Genomic DNA, 21,357 nt, shown 5'->3' on the forward strand with positions numbered 1-21,357 from the left:
GGAGCCCCTCACTGTGGATCGATGCGAAAGAGCTCTCCTGTCCTACTGTCCTAAGCCCTGTAGGTTTGGGTTTGGTGCCCCAAAGCCTTCCTGTGGCTGCAGGCTCTCTACCTGCTTTAAAGCATAAACCCGTGGTCCCACTTGGGTGCTCCTCAAAGCCATACAGGTGTGACTGCTCCCTGTGAACCTCTGAGCATCCCTGCCTTGCCTGATACTCCCAGTAAAACCCCAGGTGACCGACCCCAGAGAGGGGCAGGCATCTGCCCCAGGGCATCCTCCAGCTCCTATCCCTGCTCCTATTCCCACTCTGGACATGGTACTGCCTTTAGAGGCCAAGGTAATGAAATAGATGCAGATGAGCTCACCATGAGCTGCTTCATTGAGGTGCCCCGCATGCAAGGGAGGCAGGAGCGCAACGGAAAGCTAATGGGGCTGAAGCATTAGCTCTGCGATTGGAGCATGGCGAGGAGCCAAGGCACTCCCTTTTTGTTAATCCACAGTACTTGTTATAAGATTGAATATCCATTTGGGGGCAGAATTCACCCACTTTCCTTCGCCCATTCCCCTCTGAAAGCATTGTAATGCTTTACTTATTGGCATCTTATTTTGATGAATATGCTGTGACTGGCACAAAAAAAAAAAAATCCCAAATGGCATTAGGAGGCTCAGCCACGTGTCCGTTGGCCCATGTGCACTGAGTACCATCAGTCAAGGTTCATATTGCTCACAGGATGCTTCACCAAATGTTTTCCTAGCATCACCACCACCAGGAGCGTCAGCAGGGAAAAATCCCACTGCTGGTCCCATCACCAAACCCTCCACGTGCCACAGGGCAGGCTCCAAAATGCCACAGCCCACGTGCTGGCAGAGGGAAGGCTGCTGCAATGCGTGGGTTGTGCCAGGATCCTGCCAGGATCGCTCCTGACCTTGTCAGCTTCACACGCGGGCACATCCCACTCTCCTTCTGAAGGCACGGAGCCACTGATGTGCCGCTGTTTGCTTTGGGAGCACAGCAGAGCCAAGGCCCTGTCTGAGCACTGCTCGTGTTGTTTCTGGGCAAGGGAAGAGGAGGGAGGCAGTGATTCAGAAAGCAATCCCTGTGCAGCACATAAAGAGGAGCCCTTCGTGGTTTAGGCTTTCTAATTATAATCAATTAGAAGTCATAGCTGTCGCGCTGCTTCTCGCACGGCTTCGGGCAGAACCGTTGGCAAAAGTTGTTTTCAAGAGCATTTTGTATCAAATCCATCACCAGCGCTGCAAGCACGGCCTGGGGAGGGCAGCACCTCAGGCTGGTGTGTGCTGGGAGAGGGGGAGCCAGCAAAAGGCGATGACCGTTCTTAACGTGCTTTTATACACAGAAACGCCCCCAGCAACAGAAAGCTTTCTGAATTTGCCAGCAACGGTTAAAGAAAACCCATTTCCTTGTTGCTGCTCATAACTCAGAGAGCTTCCCCCTCTAGTCCACCGTTTATACACGAATCCTTACAGCGTTATGTGCTCTGTGTAAGCAGGAAAAGTCCGGTCCAGGCACGGCAGCGCTGAGTGACGGCACACCATCCCCCGCGAGCCGCGGGCAGCCCCGGGCTGTGCCGCCCATCCCCGGTCTCGCACTGCCATCTCATGGCAGCTCCGGGCCCGCACTGAGCCCATCCGTTTCCTTTCAACTCTTCTCAAGTGTTAGATTCAGTTGCTCTGCGATGGTTTCAGATCTATACATTCAAACAAAACGCGGAGAGTAAATGAGTTTTTAATTACCGAAAGCTCGCCGTCCAAAACCTAGAAGCCTTCAAAGGCGGCTCTGGGATGGAGCACACCAGCACAGAGCTCATTTATCTCCTTGCGAGACATCCCGTCCAGACTGCTATATACATGTAACACTATCCAAACATGTGCCTTCCACATTACAGTCCATCTCTAATGGCTCCTTTATTTCAAGAGAGAGGGAGGAAAAAAAAAAATGAATAAATAAAAAGGAGATAAAGCCAGACTGGAATCTGGAAGCCATCGCAGCCTTTGAGAAGGAAAGCTATCGCAAATGTGGAACTTCCATCACAGCCTCCTCGTGGCTCCAAGGAATTCCCAGCAGCAAAACCTCCCCACTGCAGGGACAGCACATGCTGCACCTCTGGGTGCACAGAGGGACCCTTGGTCCCCTGAGGAGGAGGAGAAGCTGCCACCCAAAAAGCTGCCACCCCCCGTCCCACAGCATGCTGCCGAGCCACAGAGGTGTGCCAGGAAAGCCATGCTGTCAGAGAGCTTTCCTCCCAGGCTTCAGCTCTCGCTGTGCCTGCAGGAGGATCAGAGGAGGCCTAATCCAGGGATTAGGGCTGGATGCAGGCGGAAGGAAGGGCTCAGCTGTGAGCTGTGAGAGCACAGTGCTGCAGGGGGCAGCTGCCAGAGCAGCAAAGCCCAGCAAAACTAGAACTGTTTTTTTTTTTTTTTTTCTCCAATAGCTCAGGATCCTATTGCAAAGGACAAAACCATGATGGGAAATGGGACGTTATCACAGAGTTGGGACCTGAGCACAGGACCCATCCTGGGGCACCATGGGTGTCATCTCCTCCATGGAGCAGCACCCAGTCACAGCTATGGGATTTCACAGCATGCAATGCAAGGAGTGAGGAGCAAAGCCAGCCCAACCCACAGAGAATTCTCAGCCTGGAAGGTGGCTGGAGCCTGGCACCACATGTGGCTACAGTAAAGTCGGGCACAGCAGTGAAGAATGTAAGTTCCTCCCATTTTACATCTCAGAGCTCCAGAAGATCTCCGACCAACCCCACCACACCAATAGGTCCCTCTTTGGAAAAACCCTGGGTTTACACAGCTCTGCTGATGAACCACCCAACCCTCAATGACACGATGATGCTCTGCTCACCCAGAACAGCACCAGGCAATGCACACTGCAGTACAGCACAGGGCTACACACACTGCCTGGCACCTGTTGGATGCCTCGTTTTTCCTTTGCACACTTGTATGGAAATTTAAGTGCAAAACATTCCTTCAAACTACTCCTCAGCGCACAAATATAGCTTTAAATGACTTCTCTAGGAAAGAATCCTCACTATTTTATACAAATTGTCTCGCATGTTTATTGCTCAGAATCATGATCCAAGAAGAAGGGGATTCATCCCATGCCTATTCATAACACTGCTCTCCCAGACTCATTACAAGCTGAACGCAGTCCAGGCCCTGCACATGATGGATGATGCCTGCTTCAGGCTCCGCTTTCAGTCTGCTCTGATTTGCTTATTTATGGAGCAGCACTAGTGGAAACCCTTCTTGCACAGTTTTACCTTTTCAGCTTTATCTCCTCCCAACCATAGGAATATCAACCCCACCAAAGGAAAAATTGGAACTGTTACTTCTCTGTGCCATTACCTGGCTACAGCAGGGCATTGCCTGGCCCCTCCTACCCTGCAGAGCTTCGTGTTCTCAAGTACTGAGTTGATTAATTACTACTGAGGAGAGCATGTCATCCTGCCCTGAGCCTGCCAGGCTGCAATAAAGGCCCACAGAGGACCCAGCAAGACCCATAGCACAAAGTGGCTTTAGACTGAAGATGCTTTGATGCATTCCTCCACAGTCAGGCAGCATCCCTAAGGCACACACTGCACAAGAGAAAATAAATAAATAAAAAATAAAAACAGCAGCAAACCCAAGCTGGCTGAGTCACACGCCTGCTGGAGAATGAAAGAACAAAGCCCTATGGCCAGAAGCAACTGCTTGAGTATGGGCTCTTGAGGCAGCATTGCCTATCCTTGCCTGCTAACTCTTAGCAGGCAACTCTTAACATTTCATCAAATAAGCTATGTTCAACAAACTGCCATTTAATTAGCAGAGCAGAATCCTGCTAATTAGCCTGGCCCAGAAGACGGCCCTTCATCCCCACTAAGTGGCATTCCCAGCTAATCCCCGTGGGCACAGCTGTGCCACAGCCTGGAGAGATGAGCAGCACAGAGGTGGGTGTTCACAGCAAGGGAGGAGGGGGCTGCACACATTCTGCATGGCTTTTAAATGCAGTGCTTGCTAAACTCCAAAATGCCATTTGTCTGGTACCTGAAAACTTGTATTGCACATTTTGATCCAAGCTCAGTTTCAGACTGTGGCATACTTGGAGAATTTTAGTCATCACTCATCAAACCAGGTATTAATTATCATCATCAGAGTTTTAAGATGACCAGGAAAAAAAAAATCCACAAAACAAATTAAAAACCCCAAACCGTAATTTAATTTTAATACTACAATAGGGACACTGAATAAGGAAAATGAATAAGGAAAACTTGACAAGTTTGCAAGGTATCCTTTGGTGGTGAACAGACAGCTCTTCCATATCATGGCTAAAATAAAATCACCACCTATTCAATATTCAAGCAGAGATCTTTCTTAAAGAAAGGGTATGCAAGACAGCTAGAAAAATCCTTCCCTTCAATGAGATGAGTAAGGTAATAACTAACCCATGACACTGCCAGGCATCACCGAAGCCACAGAGCAGGAACACTTCATCCCAGAAATGCAATTTTTAGGGTGGAGACACATTGGAACAGGTTGCCCAAGGAGGCTGTGGATGCCCCATCCCTGGAGGCATTCAAGGCCAGGCTGGATGTGGCTCTGGGCAGCCTGGTCTGGTGGCCGGAGACCCTGCACACAGCAGGGGGTTGGAATTAGATAAGCTTTGTGGTCCTTTTCAACCCAGGCTATTCTATGCTTCTATGATGATTCAGAAAGCAACCGCAGAAGCAAGACATTGGATTTTCAAAGCTTTGTTTAATTAATAATGCTCACTAACTGCACAGTTTGAATTCATAAATACAAAGTTGTAAAAAAAAAAAAAAAAAAAAAAAAAAAAAACCAACCTCTCCTATGTGTAATTCTTATTGCTACATTTGATTCTAATGGCTGCTTCTTAAAACATGTGGAGATCAGTGCCGTTGGACCAGTTGCCAAACAAGAACTCTTGCCCACAAAGCAATGCTGAGCAGAGTGCAAATCCTTCTCTATCTTATGGCTTCTTCTTGCACAAGGAGATAAATTAATCTTTGGTAGAACAGTAAAGCAAACCAGCACCTCAATTAACACAAACATTTACAGATTAATGCAGTTAATATTCACATTCATGCCACAAAACAAAATCCATTTGTTTCCTGTAAATTAAAGAAAATAGGTGACCTGGAGAGCCATGACAGCTTGGAAGTACGAGTGACAGAACTTCTTCCTTTGCACCAAAGCGAACAGCACTTCTGATCTGAGCCTCTACAGGTGCAGGCCTGACATCTCCAGAAGCATGAGGGATGAATCAGGTTAGGCAAATGGGTTAGAAAGAATTTGTGACTTCTGTCATGAATGTACAGAGAAAGATCATAAGCTGAAAAGATTATAAGCACCATCCTTTCTGAAATAAATTGGAGGTGAGGGGTTCACAGGGTTTCTTACTGCAAAATCTCTAACTCCTAGCCTGCACCAGGGTTCTTTGGGAGTCACCACACTTTAAACATTCAACATCATCTCACCCGGGGTCAGACCATATAAATGCATCTCTTCAGTTGCCCATTCAGTGAATACTTTGCTATTTACTTTTGCAGGATGTGTGCTGTTGTCAGTGCAAGAGCCTGTGAGGATAATGCCATGCAACTCCTTCATCTCCCGGGACAAAGACAGGGAGTAAATCTTCATATGATAGGAATGTCTCAAAAGGAAAACTGAAACACATTTCACCCAGGCAGTATTCCTCCATCTCAAAAAAGCAGCATCCAACGTTTGTGCATGTTTGCATTTAACTACAAACAGTTCAGAAAAATCCAAAGTGTTGTATCTTCATAGGAATCAAATGATCTGATGGAAAAAAATAGTGGCCAAATAACTTTTTAAAGAAAAAAAATCCAATGAATTAAAATCACAATTAAGCAAAAAAGTCGTGAATGGCACATTTAGCAGTCAGGGCCAACTGTGTTTCCTCATTTTCAGTAGCAAGAGCCCAATGAGAAGCATAAAATTCAAGAGGACCATGACATGTTATGTTTCTGCAGGGCCTCCTGCTGTCCTTCTCACTCAGACACCTCACCACAGTGCAAGTGACAAACGTAAGGCTGCATTTAATGCCTCCCACGTCGGCCTTCAAAGGCATGGTGCTCTCTGTGTGCTGGGGGAGAGAGAAGGGGAAAGATGTACAAAAAACATCAGTTCTGCCAAGGAGTTGAAAAGATGAACAGAAGACAATGATGCCCAAGCAGCCTAGGAAGACGCAGTGTGCTGAGCAATCTTTGGGAATGCACTACTTAAATGCACGTTTAAATAGAGCCTAAAGAAAGAGATCCCTTCAACTCCCGAAGTTATAATTTCAGTGCAATGAGAGATGTTGCATTTCCAAATAGCTGATGAGGAACTAGTGAGGTTATTCCCATGGAAATACCCCACCAGCACCTTGTCTCTCTAACAAAGGTGGAGATCAGCCAGTAGAGAATACTCACGTTTGTAAAACACGGCTCTGAAAGAGGTGTGAGGCAGAAGTTTATGTATCTTTTCTAACACTTTTGCTTCACTTGCTAAGGAGGCATCCCCATTCCAGATTTGTACAACATCTTCACGGTCACGAACGCTGATGCTCACCCCTATGACTTCATCATCTGCAAAGCACAGGAAGCATCATTAAAAACTACTTTAAATGAGACATGTCTAATTCAATACTTATGTGCTGTGAAAGCGCCCACAAGTTGAACAAACTGAAGCAACGAAAGAGCAGTCCCCAATGAAGAGAATACCAATGCTCAAACCAGACAGAACAGTTAACAGAAGAAAACAAACACTGCATTTATAGGAACTGTTGTACTATGTAAATGTACCTCATAGTGGCTTTAATGAAGTGCCATAAAATCATTCACCTTCAATATCACTTCTATCCTTGCCTACACAGGAATCAAGAGCCCACCAGGGCTCTAACAGGGGCATCTATCCAATTTGGCTTCTTCCAACTCTGACAGTACTGTGGTACACAAAGATAATTTGGGGCTCCAGAACTGTGGCACTGTAGAATTTAATACCAACCATTTAAATGCTGGCTAAGAGATGTTTACAACCCTGATAACCTGCCGTCCTCCCAGGAACACAGGCTGGTGAGCTGGGGACCAGAGGCAGCTCCGTGCTGCAACACCAAAATGCCTCGTCCTCCTCCTCCTCCTGGTAATCATATGGACACAGCAGCAGCAATCACAAGTTACCTGCAGCACAGCAGTCTGTGAACTGCTCTCCAACAGTTGCTAACAGGAGCTCTTTCCAAACTGCTGCCTAAGAAGAAGAAGTAGTAGTAGTTACTTTTGCCCTGCTATCTCAATTTAAAAGTTCCCTTTCTTAGCTCAGTTTTGAGTGCGTTCTCATTATGAGGTTGTCCAGACAAAAAAGAATGTTTGTAGCAAGTACACATTGTGTTACACAATTTCTTCAATACAGCTGGAACAAGAATTCAGACCTTGAAAATAAAAACTGATAAAAATATATTTTAGAAAAAAAAAAATGTTTAATATTTAAACTATAAATTTACCTTCACTATGTCCATGTCTCACTGCACATTGAATTCTCCCAAGAATTTCCCATGAGAAAAGACCCAAAGGCTTTAATTGTGATGGTTTGTTTCTGTGGAAAGGAATCACTACCTGTGCTAAGAGAAGTGCCAGAAAAACCCTACCAGTAAATGAAATGGATGTATATTTAAGCATCGCATCTGATTTGCCCTGCCTATGAAATAAGCCTGTCTTTCAACAGTACGAATGCTCACTGGGGATTTCAAATAAGGGGAGCAGCTATCTGCAGTTTTCTTTGGCTCTGTTAGATCAGTTACAGTCTTATCTCCTTTTGACATTTGTTATCACCCAAGTCAAAGCCCATACAAAACTTGGAATGCCTCTGGACCAACGCATACAGTAATACGCTCCAAGATGAGCATTCTGAGTGACAGAATATATACATGTATATAAAGAATATATCAACCTCTGTATTTGACTGCATCGCCACAGTGTATGCTGCCTTAAAAGAATGCCTTTTCTGCTGTTTGAGATAACTTGAGTTTTGGTGCTATTAAAAAGAAACAGCAACTTAAACACACAGAGGTTAAAGCAAAAAGCAAGCAGCTATGAAGACAACAAACCAATAAACTGCTTTAAGGAGTTTCCAAGCACTGCTATACCACCTTTGGGAACACACAGGGCTGCACATTTCTGTAACTCATTATCATCTCATCCTATATAACATACAGCCAGGCTATGGGACAGCTGATGCTCTAGAGGTGGGACAGCATGTGAGGCGACGTTCTTGCCAGTGACCAGCCCAGACATGAATGTGGGATGACCATGCACTCTCATTACCAGGCACAGTGCTCACTACTGAGTTGTCCTAATGGCCTCACGGGTAGGAAGCACCTCATCCAGTAGCAAGCAGTTGCAGGATCAGGCTTATGAGGATCTAAAAAGTATTAGTTTTTGTATTAAGAACCAGCATACAGAAGCACTGTACACATGCAACAACTTTACAGTGTCAGTATTTTGTCAGTCATACCACTAGACAGACTGATTTCCTCAAAAAACTGCCTTTCCCTCCCACCCTCACCAAGTTTTGCTCAAGCATATCAGCTTTTCCAATGAGGGCTGTACAAGATAGTTCTGTCTGGTCAAAGAGATGCTGTGGGGATTTGTGATGGTTGGAAGCACAGAGCCAAAAATGGAGAAATGGGCATGGGTTATTATTCATGCTATTTACAACAGTAATAAAAATTGAGTAAAGTTCTCTTTCAATTAAACCTCTCAGGGGCAAGTGGGAGTATTTATCATTTGAGATATCAGAAAGCATCCCCATCTCAAGAAGTGGTGATCATTCATCCTCTGAAACACGTGGCTTCTCTGAGCTCCCTAAATTCACCACCCGGCAATGCAGCTCCCAAAACCATTTATCGCCTCTGACCATCTTCACACCTTGGATTACAATAAAGAAAATAACATTTCAGACTCTTTTGTGATCACTTGGGACTGGAGGGAAGAAAGCTGCAATTCACATACGGAAGAAAGCTCACAGGCAAAACCAATTAGCTTTTGGCTGAAGTTTCTCGTACCATCTTTCAGCATCTAATGCCTTCCTCAAGGCTGTCACATTTTTCTCACACTTCATGTTCACTGTTGGAAGGTCTGACCCAGCCCCTACTCGCACACAAATAACACGTGAACAGCTCAGACCTTCCCTTCATGACAGGTTGCAGGAAAGTCACTCAGCACGCATTTGATAGGGGCACAACACCCAGCACACAGCCACTTGTTTCAGCAGGGAGAGAACAACAACGTGTCTGAACAGATCTCATCTTTCCTGTTTCCAAATTTCAGAAAGAAAACTCAAACTGCAGTTTCACAAGAGGTACACAGTGACAGGCAACCAACTCTTGCACAGGGGACACCACTCTTCTTCTTTACTCCCATACACTTCACAAAAAACTCCCCTGGCTACACAATCATATTACAAAAAAGCACAAATGGCTTTATATGACATCACAAACAGCCTGATAAGCAGCAGGGCCATCACAGGAGGGGCTGGGAAAAGAGACTGAGCAAGATCCTTCCCTACCATTGGGAGACACTGGATGAGACCCACCACCCCCTGAGAACATTAGTCCTCATTGGGCACAGCAAAGCACAGTGCTCCTCACCCCCATACAGGGTGGGCACAGGCAATGCCAAGCACAACATTCCTATTGAGTCGGATAGTTTGGGAGCATTTGATGCTCAGTGAAACTCTGGCACTTGTGCTGAATGGTGCGTGGAGTCTTGAGAGCATTGTTGAGGTTCTGGCTATAATCAGAAAGAGATGTCTGTATATTTTGAGTGCCTGCAGGCAAACCAAGTCTTGTGGATACAGTTGGTTAGAAAATACGGTGTTTGCCAAATGGAAATGGAATAGAATGCTGCAGCTTTCATTTGATTTGTAATACATCAACAAATGTGACCGAAAGTGCAAAATACTGAATCATCTGAAAAGAAACTTTCCCTCACTATCTTAAAGCAAAACATTGTAGACTTAGATGGTGTTTGCTTGTTACTTTGGGTAATGTCAAACCTAGAAAGTTTTACAACAGCTACTTTGCATGGAACTAAAAGAAACCCCTTATTAAATATTTCTAAATAAAGTATTACATACCGTACTTTCTTTAGCGACCTTCATTTTCCATATACCTCCTTTGGCATTGCTTTCCTCTTCCCTAGTTATGGGAAATAGATCAGTAAAATAAGCACTGAAATGCACATCTAGATAAACCTATGTCTGGGGGTTAATTTGCCTGGAAAATTCCCTTTTGAAACGCAATTACCGACTCCAGGTAGCATGACTCAAGTTATGACTTCTGACATCAGATATAATTCTTTCATTGTTCATATGAACTGCATCTCTCAACACCTAATCTCTCTCCTCAGGTTTGTGTGTTGGAAAATATATACGTTTTCCCTGGCTACAGACAGGCTTTGAAGTGGCTGAACCCTGCATGGGAACAAGCCACAAAGCAATTTCATGTCTTACTATGGTAACCTTTTATTTTGGAAAAACTCGGGCATATTTTCACAGAAGCAGCTTATTACTCTCCAGTTTACCCAGTTTAATTTAAACAAACAAACAAAAACAACAACAAAACCACAACAAACGAGCACACTTCATTTCAGCTTTGTGACAACCAGAAATTAATTTCCCTATTCTTACAAAAAAAACAAACAAAAAAAAACATCCTGAAGCTTGTTTGGGCTACTGATGGCACTGACCTCCTGCAATCCCTTTCAAAATGCAGCACCTGTACTTGCACAGCCTTAACACAGATGCAGTGCCATCAAGAAAGGACTCTGCATTTTACTTGTCTAATCAAACCAAAACTAAAACTAAAAGAAAGCCAAAAGTGTTCTCACCCTTCCAGAGTTCCCAAGTACTGCATACAAGGGCTTCTACAGACACCAACATCTCTCTATAAATCAACTCAGCTATTCTGCTCAGTCACAGTATTGTTAGAAAACTAACACTGATCTTCACATGCATTTCCCTTTTAACACAGGGTAGGCCAGAAACCTCCCAGAGTAACTCAACATCCAGTTATTGAGACTATGATCTGGTTAGGAAACCTTAATCCAATCACAATCTGGTGCAAATGATGTCCAAGAGATCAAGTCTCTTCGGTAAATGGCTCAGCTAATTAAGATGTGAAGGAACTGGATCAGGAAGAAGGCATGCTAAACTCAATTTCCAAAAGGAAAACATCAGTGATTCATACATTACTTCATTACCGTCCCACAATCAAGTGGGAATTTGCTGCAGTGCATCACTTCATGATGCCTTAAATTATTTTTAACCTAAGCTCATATGCACATCTTTATGCACACTCTGCTTCTGTACAGGTGAAGAGCAGATAAGGATGCAGTCACTTGCATCATGATTAAACCAGCATCCGTGCAAAGAGAAAAAAGCCACAGAGTATTTCAGACACAAGTAATGCTCTGTGTATTCCCAAACTGGATTTCAAAGCCACATTTTAATTTCTCAATTGTTAATTCACAATTGAATTTCTTTCTGACCTTTACGTTCCAAAGCAGACAATCAAATTCCAGCCTGCGTTTTTAAGAAAGATTCTCTTTTGAGCTCGACACGAGCCCAGAACACTCCTTGTGGCTCTCACCTTGTGGCACTGGCTGGCAGCAGAAACACAGCCCTCCTCCTGCCCATGCCCCCACCTCTCTCCAGGCTCGGTTTCTCCCTGCCCATTCCCAAAAGCACCACAGGGCAGCACTCACCATAGGGGCCGTCTTTCTCCACGCATCAGGTGGTAACTGCATCTCAGGGGCAAACTCGTCACGGGAGGGATGTTGTTGTAGACACTCCAGAAATCCTTCATCAAGCAAACACACAGAAATACTAATTGCATTAAGAGAATGGATTCAGTGCAAATTTACTTCTGTGGTCATTTTCTCTAAAACAATTGTGCACCCTACTGTCAAAGACCCTTCTATACTACAAGCAAATGCTCCAAAGTCAATTGATTGCAGCTTACAGGGGAGGGTGGGGAAGATCCAATCCTGCTTAAGGTGGAGGTAGAAAGAAGGACACCAATGACATCCTAAAATCTACCAAACATCTATCAGTAACTCCAAATGACTGTGCCCCAGCATGTGGGCAAATATTTGTTGTGGTTATTTAATTTGCTTAATATGCTTTAGAGCCAAAGTCTGTAGGAATAGAGAGAAAAAAGTATCAAAACCAGAGTTATGCTGAGTTGCGTCAGAACAAACCAGCACTGAAAACTTTTTAAACATACTAGAAGTACACACTTAATTGTACCTTATGTAAAAACTCTCCACTTTGCATCAATTAGGACTCATCCAAAACTTCACTGGAATCAGCCTCAACTACAACGAATAGACAAAACCAAGCAATAGTTCTGCTGAGCCAAGTGCCTAACTATAATCCAGATTCTCTGCCTAGATTCACAAGAACAGGTTTCATGAGACCAGGAACCTGAGATGCACGCATTAGTGCAGGAATGGGGGAGAATGAAAGGACCAGGACCCATCAGCTCACTTTCTAACTTTTCTGCTGAAAAAAACTAGAAGCAGTGATGCACTTGGGTGGATAAAAGGCACTAACAGCAGCAGTGAGCAACAGGGAGGGAAGAGTAAAGAGATCCCAACTCCCTTTCTTCTTTATCCAGCAGTTGAGAGGAAGAAAGGTCTTTAAACACTTGTGTTGCACCGACATGCAGAGATGTAACACTGAGCATTAGTGCAACTAATTAAGTATTAGTTCATCTACTATTTAATCATTAGCACAACTTCAGAAACAAAGATTGCAACGCTATATGGTAAAATCCCACAGCCCTTGGCTCTTCTCTCTAAAAGCCATTAAAGTCACTCCAGTTTCCCTCCCACACTGCCCTGCTGCCTCCCTGCACTCCTGGTCCCAAACCCTGGGCCTGCCAACAGCCTCCATGCCCTGTGCCAGCTGCAGACAGCCTCACCCAGCACCTCCTAGTGCAGGCTGCCTCCCAGGGCTGCTGCTGGAGACAGCATCACACACAGTGCAGGGCTGAGAGTCACTGACGAGGAAACCCAATGCAAACCATTCCTACTTCACTGCCATCAGCATGACTTCAGAGGCTTCATGAACTGAGCACCACGATGCTCATCCTCTGAATTTCACACTAACACTGGTATTAAAAGAGAAAACTGATTTACTTGCAAGAGATGCCCACTGATTGGCACCAACAGATGACACACACACAGAATTCCTCATTGCTGTGAGTACTTACTGTGATGTAAGAGCACTTTAATGCAAGACAGCTTGATGGAAGTATCAGAAAAATTCATGCTCAAGCACAGAGAGAAAAATGAGCACAGGCTGTAATACTGCGCCTTTGTGCAATGATTTTCTGCATTCAAACTTTGAGAAAAGACAGAAAACACACTGGAAATCACCAAGTGTAACAGTGCAGCACAGGCACCAGTGGGAACTGGAAATGGCAGAGTGGGCATGTCTGCTCACACCAGGTCCCTCCATCCCCTCTTCTGGTTGGCAAAGCCAAGGGCAATTCAGACCAAAGGACACCACACACAGCCATGAGGTGCATCTCCCACCACGGGGAAGCAAAGCCAAGCGTGTCTCACCCAGATGGGCGTTCAGGTAACTTCACATCTTATGTTTCATGCTTGCAGCACGCAATTCCAGTACCTCACCTGCACTGTTTGTACTCTGTAAATCTTCTTTAGGTTTGAGGCGCATTCAGCTGCTGTGGTACCAGGAAGGGACCTTGAGGGAAGAAAGAAAGAAAAACAAAGCTGTCCAATTCGAGCATCTCGTCTCCCAGCAAACTTCTGAGTAATTGCAATTAGCGCAAGCCCGACCCGCTTCCCACGTGCCCGGCCGTCCTCCCCGCACTGAACCTCAGGCAGCGCCGCCAGCGTTCGCTGCGGTCACGGCGCGGCACTGCCCCCTCCCGCCGCCAGGTGGCGGTGTGTGGCAGTGCGTCCCGGCCAGCACCGCGCCTACTGCCGCTGAGGGGTCGGCACGGGGCGGGGGAAGGAGCCAGAGCTACTGGTCCTGCACGGGGCAGCGCGCTGAGAAGCGCCGGGTGCGAGGCTGAGTGATGGGAGTGGCAAAAACACAGCCTGACGTTGTGAATTCCTGCTGTGAGCTTGACTGGAAAAAAAAATAAAAAAAAAGAGGAAAGGGGAGGGGAAAAGAAAAGAGGAAAAGGAAAGAGAGAGAGGGAAGAGAGGAGAGGAGAAAGAGGGAGAGAAATCTGTGTGGCTCATGAACTACAAAAGCACATATCATCGTCCATCAGTGGGCAAAATCCAAGCTAACTTTGCTCCTTTATGTCTCACACCGCTGACCAAGAAACGACCCGTGTCTTGCTACCAGCCTGCAGACCTCAGAGCCTCCACTGCCTGGGGGTGGCTGTGCGGTACAACGGCCCAGTGAAGCTCTGTGTCCCACAGAGGTGCCCAAGCCCACACTGGATGGGATTTGGGCAAGGGGCTGGAACTAGATGATCTTTAAGGCCCCTTCCAACCCAACCATTCTGCAGCATCTTTTCTCTCCATGTGCTCACACTGATGCTGCTCTGAGGTGCTGCTATGGTAAGGGCTGCTCTCTTAAAAACAGATTATCTGCTCCGTAACGACAGCTTTCAAAGGTTATCTGTGTAATTGCAGTAGCCGTGTAGCTATTTAATGCCACTTTCAAGCTCAGCTAAAAATGAGAAACAGAATATTCCACTCCCAGGCCAGAAGGTGGTTCATTTTGATGCTGAAGAACTATCAGCTGAAAAAAACAAAACAAAACAAAACAAAAAAAACCACCTGACATCAAGTTCTTGGTTTTGGAAGTTAAGTTAAGGTCATGGACTGTTCATTTATTTCTATTCCTAAGCGAGGAACAGTCAGGTGGTCAGGCCTTTGCTGAAAGGCTCCATACACAAGATAGGAAGCTTCATTTAAGGATCAGTATTTGCAGGTTATTATGGAGTTTTTCCACTTTGGATAATCTTACTGCTATCAACAACAGAATTCAGGTGATACATCCATACTGAACTTCCAATTACTGCCACTGCAAACAACTAGTTTTGAATTAACTCAACAAGCACTGCAAATAGCTATGAGCAGGAAGGAACGGCCCAGCCAGCCGTGCCAGGAGCAGCAGCTGGACACAGAAAGCTCAGCTGGAGATGGGCATTAATGGGTTGGTGGCCCACTGGAGTTGCCCATCTGGATTCCCCACGGAGAGCCTGCCCAGGGAATATCCAGCAGCTCTCCTACCTGCCCGCTCTGCGGCTCCCAACACTTTCCTGCACCTTCTGAATATTTGGGGGTGACATTACGCATTTCAAAGCTACTTCAGGGTTGCTCAAGCAGCTCAAACCCACCGTCCCACATCTCATAGGGCTGTTTGGTCAAACAGGAACAGGAATAACCACCCAAACTGAGCCCTGCTGCCAGCTTCAAGAATAAAGAACAAGAGACCCAAAGATAAATTCCATTGTTTTACCCATGAATAAACCTCCAGGTGGTTGTGCTGATGTTAATGCTTACTGCTGAACTGTGGCTCTTCTGTTTCCCTGCACAGAACCAAGGATAGGAGTTGTTTTCAGACGTGCTCACACTGCCCTTTGTTTCCCAGTGGGAATCAATCCCTGCCTCTCGCCGGAGCCTTAAAAGCCACTGAGCACTTCTGGAGACACCACTGTCAGTATTCAGCCCCAATGGCTTTGCTACAAATAAGCAAAATATTTACTTACAAAGCATAAGCTCAAAAACATGCTGTGGCAACTAAATAAATCCAGCAATCCATTCTGCATGCAGACAAAGACTGATTTCAAGCCATCAAAGCCTGTCAAAATGCATTTACTGGGTTGAACATTTTTATAATATTAACCATCATTTTTCATTGTAAGCCACCTACTCATGAGCTTTAATAGATGAAATAGATGATTCTAGATAAATAGGATTTTGCTATAGGGAAAAAGGGAAATTATTCAGCTTAGTTTCAAATATTTGATGTGCTCAGTTATAACAATTCCCAATTATTATGGAAACGGCTCGGTTATCAGAATTTATCTACTAAATGACATTTGTATGGATCTCATCAGTACAACCTGGGGAGAGAAAAAGCAGTATATAAAGATACATTTACCCGCAAATGTTTACTCTTTCCTCCAGTTTATAAACATTACTTTACATTTGATAACACTTCTTAGCATATTTTTCACCTGAAAGTTACACAAAAGTTACAACAGAAACAAAAGCACTGCTGGAGCAAAGCGAGAAGAAAAGCAGTTGGGTCAGAGCCCTGCAGTGCAACCTGCACCGCTGTGCACACACACACTGCCACTGGCAGGAGTGCATCTTGGACAGTTTATCTAGAATTGAGGCTTCTGCAGTGGGCTCTTGTGTGAGCTCTGTTCCATTTCTGGTGGCACTGATTTGTAAAGAAGGCTGCTGGTATTCTGCTGCTGGCTGGAAGCGGCATGCCAGCAAAGCTGGCAGCTCAGATGCACTCTGATCTTCCAAAGGTGCCTTTTTGTAAGGATGTACATCCTCTCCATCCCTGCAAGCACACACGTGTTGGACAAGAGCTGCTGCTGCCAAAACCTGCAGCTTTCCATGGGAAAAAAGCAGGCAGGTAGCAGCTCTGGTACCTTCTTATTTCAGCAGGGAAGGACTTACCTAGCATAGCTGTAAACATTTAAGGGCACACTGAACCAAGCAGGCTATTTACATCACAGCCAAACATACACATCGAAAAAACAAAATCAGTTTCACCATCTATATATTTACACAGATGTACAACCCCAGCTCTCATTAAGGGATGGTTTCAGGTTGCCAGCCTGTCCTGTTATCCATGACATCGGAGCCTTTTGCGATTTCACTTCAATTCCCACTTGTGCAATCTTCACACTGAATACACTGTCCAATAAGAATATAATGACCAGATTTCCAATCCTCGCTTTTACATTATTACATTTTGTGAGGCATAATGACACTGTTCAGTGTGTGTGCATATATATCAATCAACCCACAGTATTGCAAAAATCAGGAAAACAACCTTTCATTTAAAAGGCAGAGCCCCACACCAATCCCTCGCTGTGACAAGCAGGCGTGTGACAAGCCACCAGCAGGAATCCTCTTCCTAGTGTGACACCAAAGGCATCTGCAAACCCTGCTGACGCTGCCCAGGCCTCCAATGTCACCAGAGCACTGCATGCAAAGCACTATGGAGACATCATGCTAGTATGAGCTCGGGAACCTGCAGATCTTGACCTTGAAGCACTTCAACAATTTAAGACAGAAATCTCATTTCTTCCCACAGAAGGGAAAAAAAAGCCAGCTTCTCTGTCTCATGTCTGCCTATGAGTATTTCCACACAGCTCCTTCTCCAACAGAGTGGTCAGTTCCCAGGGAGGAGGTGCAGTTACCATCCGTGCAGGTGTTTAAGGCAAGGACAGATGTGGTGCAAAGGGACACAGTTAGCAGGCAATATTGGTGATGGATGGATGGTTGGACTGGATGCTCTTAGAGGTCTTTTCCAACCTTAATGAATCTATGATTCTATGACAAAGAGCATTACCAGACTTAGTATTTTAGACACACACCAAGGAAGGCTCTGCGCTTACAGGAAATGCAAATCTCCCATCATGTGTGTGAGATAACAGCAACAAACCTGGGCACGGGATCACAGCCCCCACATGCTACACTTGTGCCATGGCACTTAGAGAAGCAGTGCTGATGTGGATCAGACAAAGAAAGCCATTCACTACTGAGGCAGGAGCTGCACCAGGGAAGCTGTGATAAAAGTGAGGCCGCTGAGCCCAGGTGAATTGCTCGTATCACTAGCTGCTATAGGAAGTGCTGCTTCTTGGGTATATATTTTAAGTGTGACTTAATAAAAAGACACACAGTGGTGGTGTTGAAACACATGCCATGGATCTCCCACACTAGAGTATAACAGAACAATACACATCTCTACATACCCCTCCCAACTTGTATTTACCCTCCAGTGTCACTTCCTCCTGCATGTCAGCCCAAATACCAGGATTAACACACAGCTGCAGTCAAAATCAATACCATCTCATAGCTAACAGCGCTGCTCCATACCAGGTGTTACTGAGGTACAGCAACAACACCCAGCTGTACTCTGTGGTGCGTTCATCCTGTATGAGCCCAAGCAACACCAAATCAGCAGGTGCACCACCAACATTACAGAGCCCGTAGCGACACAGCAACCTCCTCACACTGCAGTTCTTGGCCATGCAATAAAAGATATCTCATGTGTGCTTTTAAATGCCTTAGGTATTTATTTTAATGCACGGAACACCTCTTCTGTTTTGTTCTCATCCCTGTTCCCCGCCATCATTCTCTTACTCTTGATGGTAAACACAACTCAGTGTCGTGTGTATGAATTACTGAAGACATGCAGAGCACTGGTACCACTTTCTTAATATATTATATGATTTAATAAGATAAGGAAGAACAACACTGCCTAATTAAATGTACTTAGAAGGGATCAGAATGAAGGATAAAGTAAGATCATGAATTCTAAGACTCTAAAATATAGCAGAATCAAGACATAAGGGAAAAAAAGTAAATCATGATACACCTCAGTAACTTGAAGTGGCCTTTAACTTCCAGCTGTGGTTGTACAGCTGGGCTGCTCCTCCCTACCTGGCTCATGGACACAGCACACCTGCACAGCAGCTTCAGCAGCACGCAGCAGTGTTTAAGAGTAACCAAACTGAAAGCACAGCTTAGACCCTGACCCTACCTGCAACCAAATCAGGAGGTCAGAAATAACTGCTGGGGTTACTTGTAACACTTGATTTGCAGGACCTGAGATCACCTGCACGCTTCCAGAGGTTCCACGCCACCCACAGAGATGTTTGAGTTGAAAGGGACCTTTAAAGGTCATCCAGTCCAACTGCCCTGCAATGAACCTGCTCCATTTCTTTGTCACCGTGTTTAAGAGATACAACCTGGAGGAGCAGAGCCTTGCAGAGTGAGGAAAGGCCTTCAGAGCAGGAGTGCTCTTGAGTAAGGGGAGAGAAGAAACACCAGAAACAGAAAACGGAGGAACACAGAAGATTAATAACAAGACGACAAACGCACAGCAAAGCAAGGTAAATAAGTAGGGCAGGATTCAAGCTTTCTGTTTCGGTTTCCAGTGCTTATATGCAGCACGGGGAAACTCCCTGTGACCGCTGGAGATGGGAGATAAAAGTTCAGGCACACGAAGTGCGGTACGCACGGAGGCACAGCGCTGTGATAACGCGTTTTCGCTCACCCTCATAACCGCTCTCTTCCCACCCGTAGGATCCCGGGCCCGGCACGAAGGGTTACGGCACTACGGCCGCTGCCCCGAGCGGCGTCACGGCTAAAACTGCGGCTGGAGATCGTCCGCACCGACGTGCGGCTGTCGAAGGACAACAGAAGCGGCTCGTCGAGTGGCTGCGTGAAATACAGCCCCGCAACGCGGCCCGTTACACCAGAAGTTTTCCTATATGCAGCACACGACCCGACTCCCGCTGTCCCACCGCCGAGCCAGAAGGAGCAGCGATTTCCCCCCAGCCGCCCCGCCCCGCTCACTTATCGAGCCAGAAGGTCCACGCCGAGTGCAGCGGCAGCCCCGGAGCTTCGGCCCCCTCCTCATCGCCTCCCGGTGGTCGCGGCGGCTCCGGGCCCGGGGCGCTCAGCTCCATGTCCCGCCCGCCGGCCCGCAGCACCGCCCCCGGGGGATGGGGCGGGACGGGGGCGGGCGCGGGGTGGGGACCGGGGATGGCCGAGTCCAACCCCCGGCTGCTCCGCACGGCATCGCCCGAATTCAATCGTAAGGCTGCCGGGACGCTCCGTGAGCCCGCGGCCCCCGCCCTCCCCTGGCACAGCTTTCCAGACCTGAAGGGGTTAATTCGTTTCTTCTCATCTTCTCTACCACCTGTTTAATTTGCATGCTTGTTTAAAGGGAGGTGTTTCTCATCATCCAGCATGTGCTTAAAAGGCTCACGTTATTTTTGTAATACTGTTTTCTTAAATTAAGATTCTCCCCAGTGGGACTGTAGTAAAGTTAAACACCCACATAAGCGATAGCAGGATCAAAGACCATGAATCACATAGGATTCTTTGCAAGCACCGTTAGTAGGATGAATAATTTCATACATGCTCCTTCCTAAAAGAAGAATCAATGGAGCTGCGCTCCTGCAAAGAAATGAAATGTGGCAGTCAGGGCAGAGATTGCCTGTGAAAAGCAATCTGCACAGTGACAGTGAAGAAACAAACAAAAAAAAAGTTAATGATTATGTTGTGCAGATGGAAAATGTTAACTGCTCAGCTAAATTAAATCAGGTCTGGAAAACCAGTTGCACCATCTCCTGCAATTTAATTTACTGCTCTTTAAATAGAAGGCAAGATAATGACTGGGAGAGCTCGAAGTCTGAAATTCATCGGTGCGCCCACCCTGAGCAAGCTCTCTGTTCCAACGGTGAGCCATCCAAGATGTTAAACCTGAGCAAAGCACTGCAATAGATGACTGTATCTGGGCACAGCAGCCTGGGTTTGATCAGCAGAGATGGAGAAGTAAGCAGGAGAGAACCGATTTGCTGTGACCTAAAGGGGCACCACTCTCCTCTGGGCCACCAACAGCCCTCACACATGTGATGTTTTTATTGCCCCTCTGCTGAAGCTGCCAATGAAGTGTTCATTTTCTACTATGCTGCACAGTCCCTCTGGAACTAAGGCCAGAGCCAGCAGCACACATTACAAGTACTAAATCCCTTTGAAGCCACCTCTGATGGTACAAACACACTTCAGTGAAAGCCTCCAGATCCCATCACCAGAGAGCTGCTCATCCTCCAGAATATTACAGCTGAGGCTGAAAACAAATGATTTTGTTGCAAACAACCTGAGCTGTAAGGAACAATATCAAAGCACAACCCCCACACTTCCAACACAGAGCAAATAGCAGGCAGCACAGCCTGTGTCATCATGCCAAATGAGACATGTAAACCTCCATTTACTTCTTGTTTACAGCAGTAAATAGCAGGCTTCACAGGGGCAGAAGTTTTGTCATGGGAATCTCAGATAACAGTAAATTAATCTGGTTTGGGAGGAAGGGCAATCACAGGATGCATTGAATTAGCACATACATCCTACACCTACAGAGATTTCTAAGAAGTCGTGACACAGAGGCAAGAACACATCTCCTGAGGGGGATCTCACAAGGAGAAACGAAGGTGAGAGCAACGTCCTGATCCTGCTCAGCCTCCTTGCACTGAACAAAACCAATTCAGAGATTAGGAGTCCCAGGAAATTGCTAGCA

General features: G+C 46.0%; 1 protein-coding gene across 4 annotated transcripts; it reads right to left on the reverse strand.

Annotated features, from left to right (window-relative positions):
• Positions 1-4,744: 4,744 nt before the first annotated feature.
• Positions 4,745-19,778, reverse strand: EIF4E3 (eukaryotic translation initiation factor 4E family member 3). 4 transcript variants are annotated; one of them, XM_052678961.1, is made up of 7 exons: positions 19,632-19,778; positions 13,728-13,800; positions 11,793-11,887; positions 10,165-10,225; positions 7,212-7,278; positions 6,465-6,620; positions 4,745-6,136 (listed from the first exon to the last, which is right to left on the reverse strand). In XM_052678961.1, the coding sequence occupies exons 1-7, from the start codon at positions 19,742-19,744 to the stop codon at positions 6,090-6,092; spliced, it is 612 nt and encodes a 203-aa protein (XP_052534921.1). In that variant the 5' UTR covers positions 19,745-19,778; the 3' UTR covers positions 4,745-6,089. The 4 variants fall into 4 exon arrangements, with proteins under 4 accessions (XP_052534921.1, XP_052534922.1, XP_052534924.1 ...); XM_052678962.1 differs by having other exon boundaries at positions 4,745-5,829; positions 19,632-19,774; XM_052678964.1 differs by lacking the exon at positions 19,632-19,778 and adding an exon at positions 13,935-14,242.
• Positions 19,779-21,357: the final 1,579 nt, after the last annotated feature.

Source organism: Tympanuchus pallidicinctus, unplaced genomic scaffold (genome assembly GCF_026119805.1).
Source record: "Tympanuchus pallidicinctus isolate F22 unplaced genomic scaffold, pur_lepc_1.0 scaffold17, whole genome shotgun sequence".
NCBI classification, from domain to species: domain Eukaryota; kingdom Metazoa; phylum Chordata; class Aves; order Galliformes; family Phasianidae; genus Tympanuchus; species Tympanuchus pallidicinctus.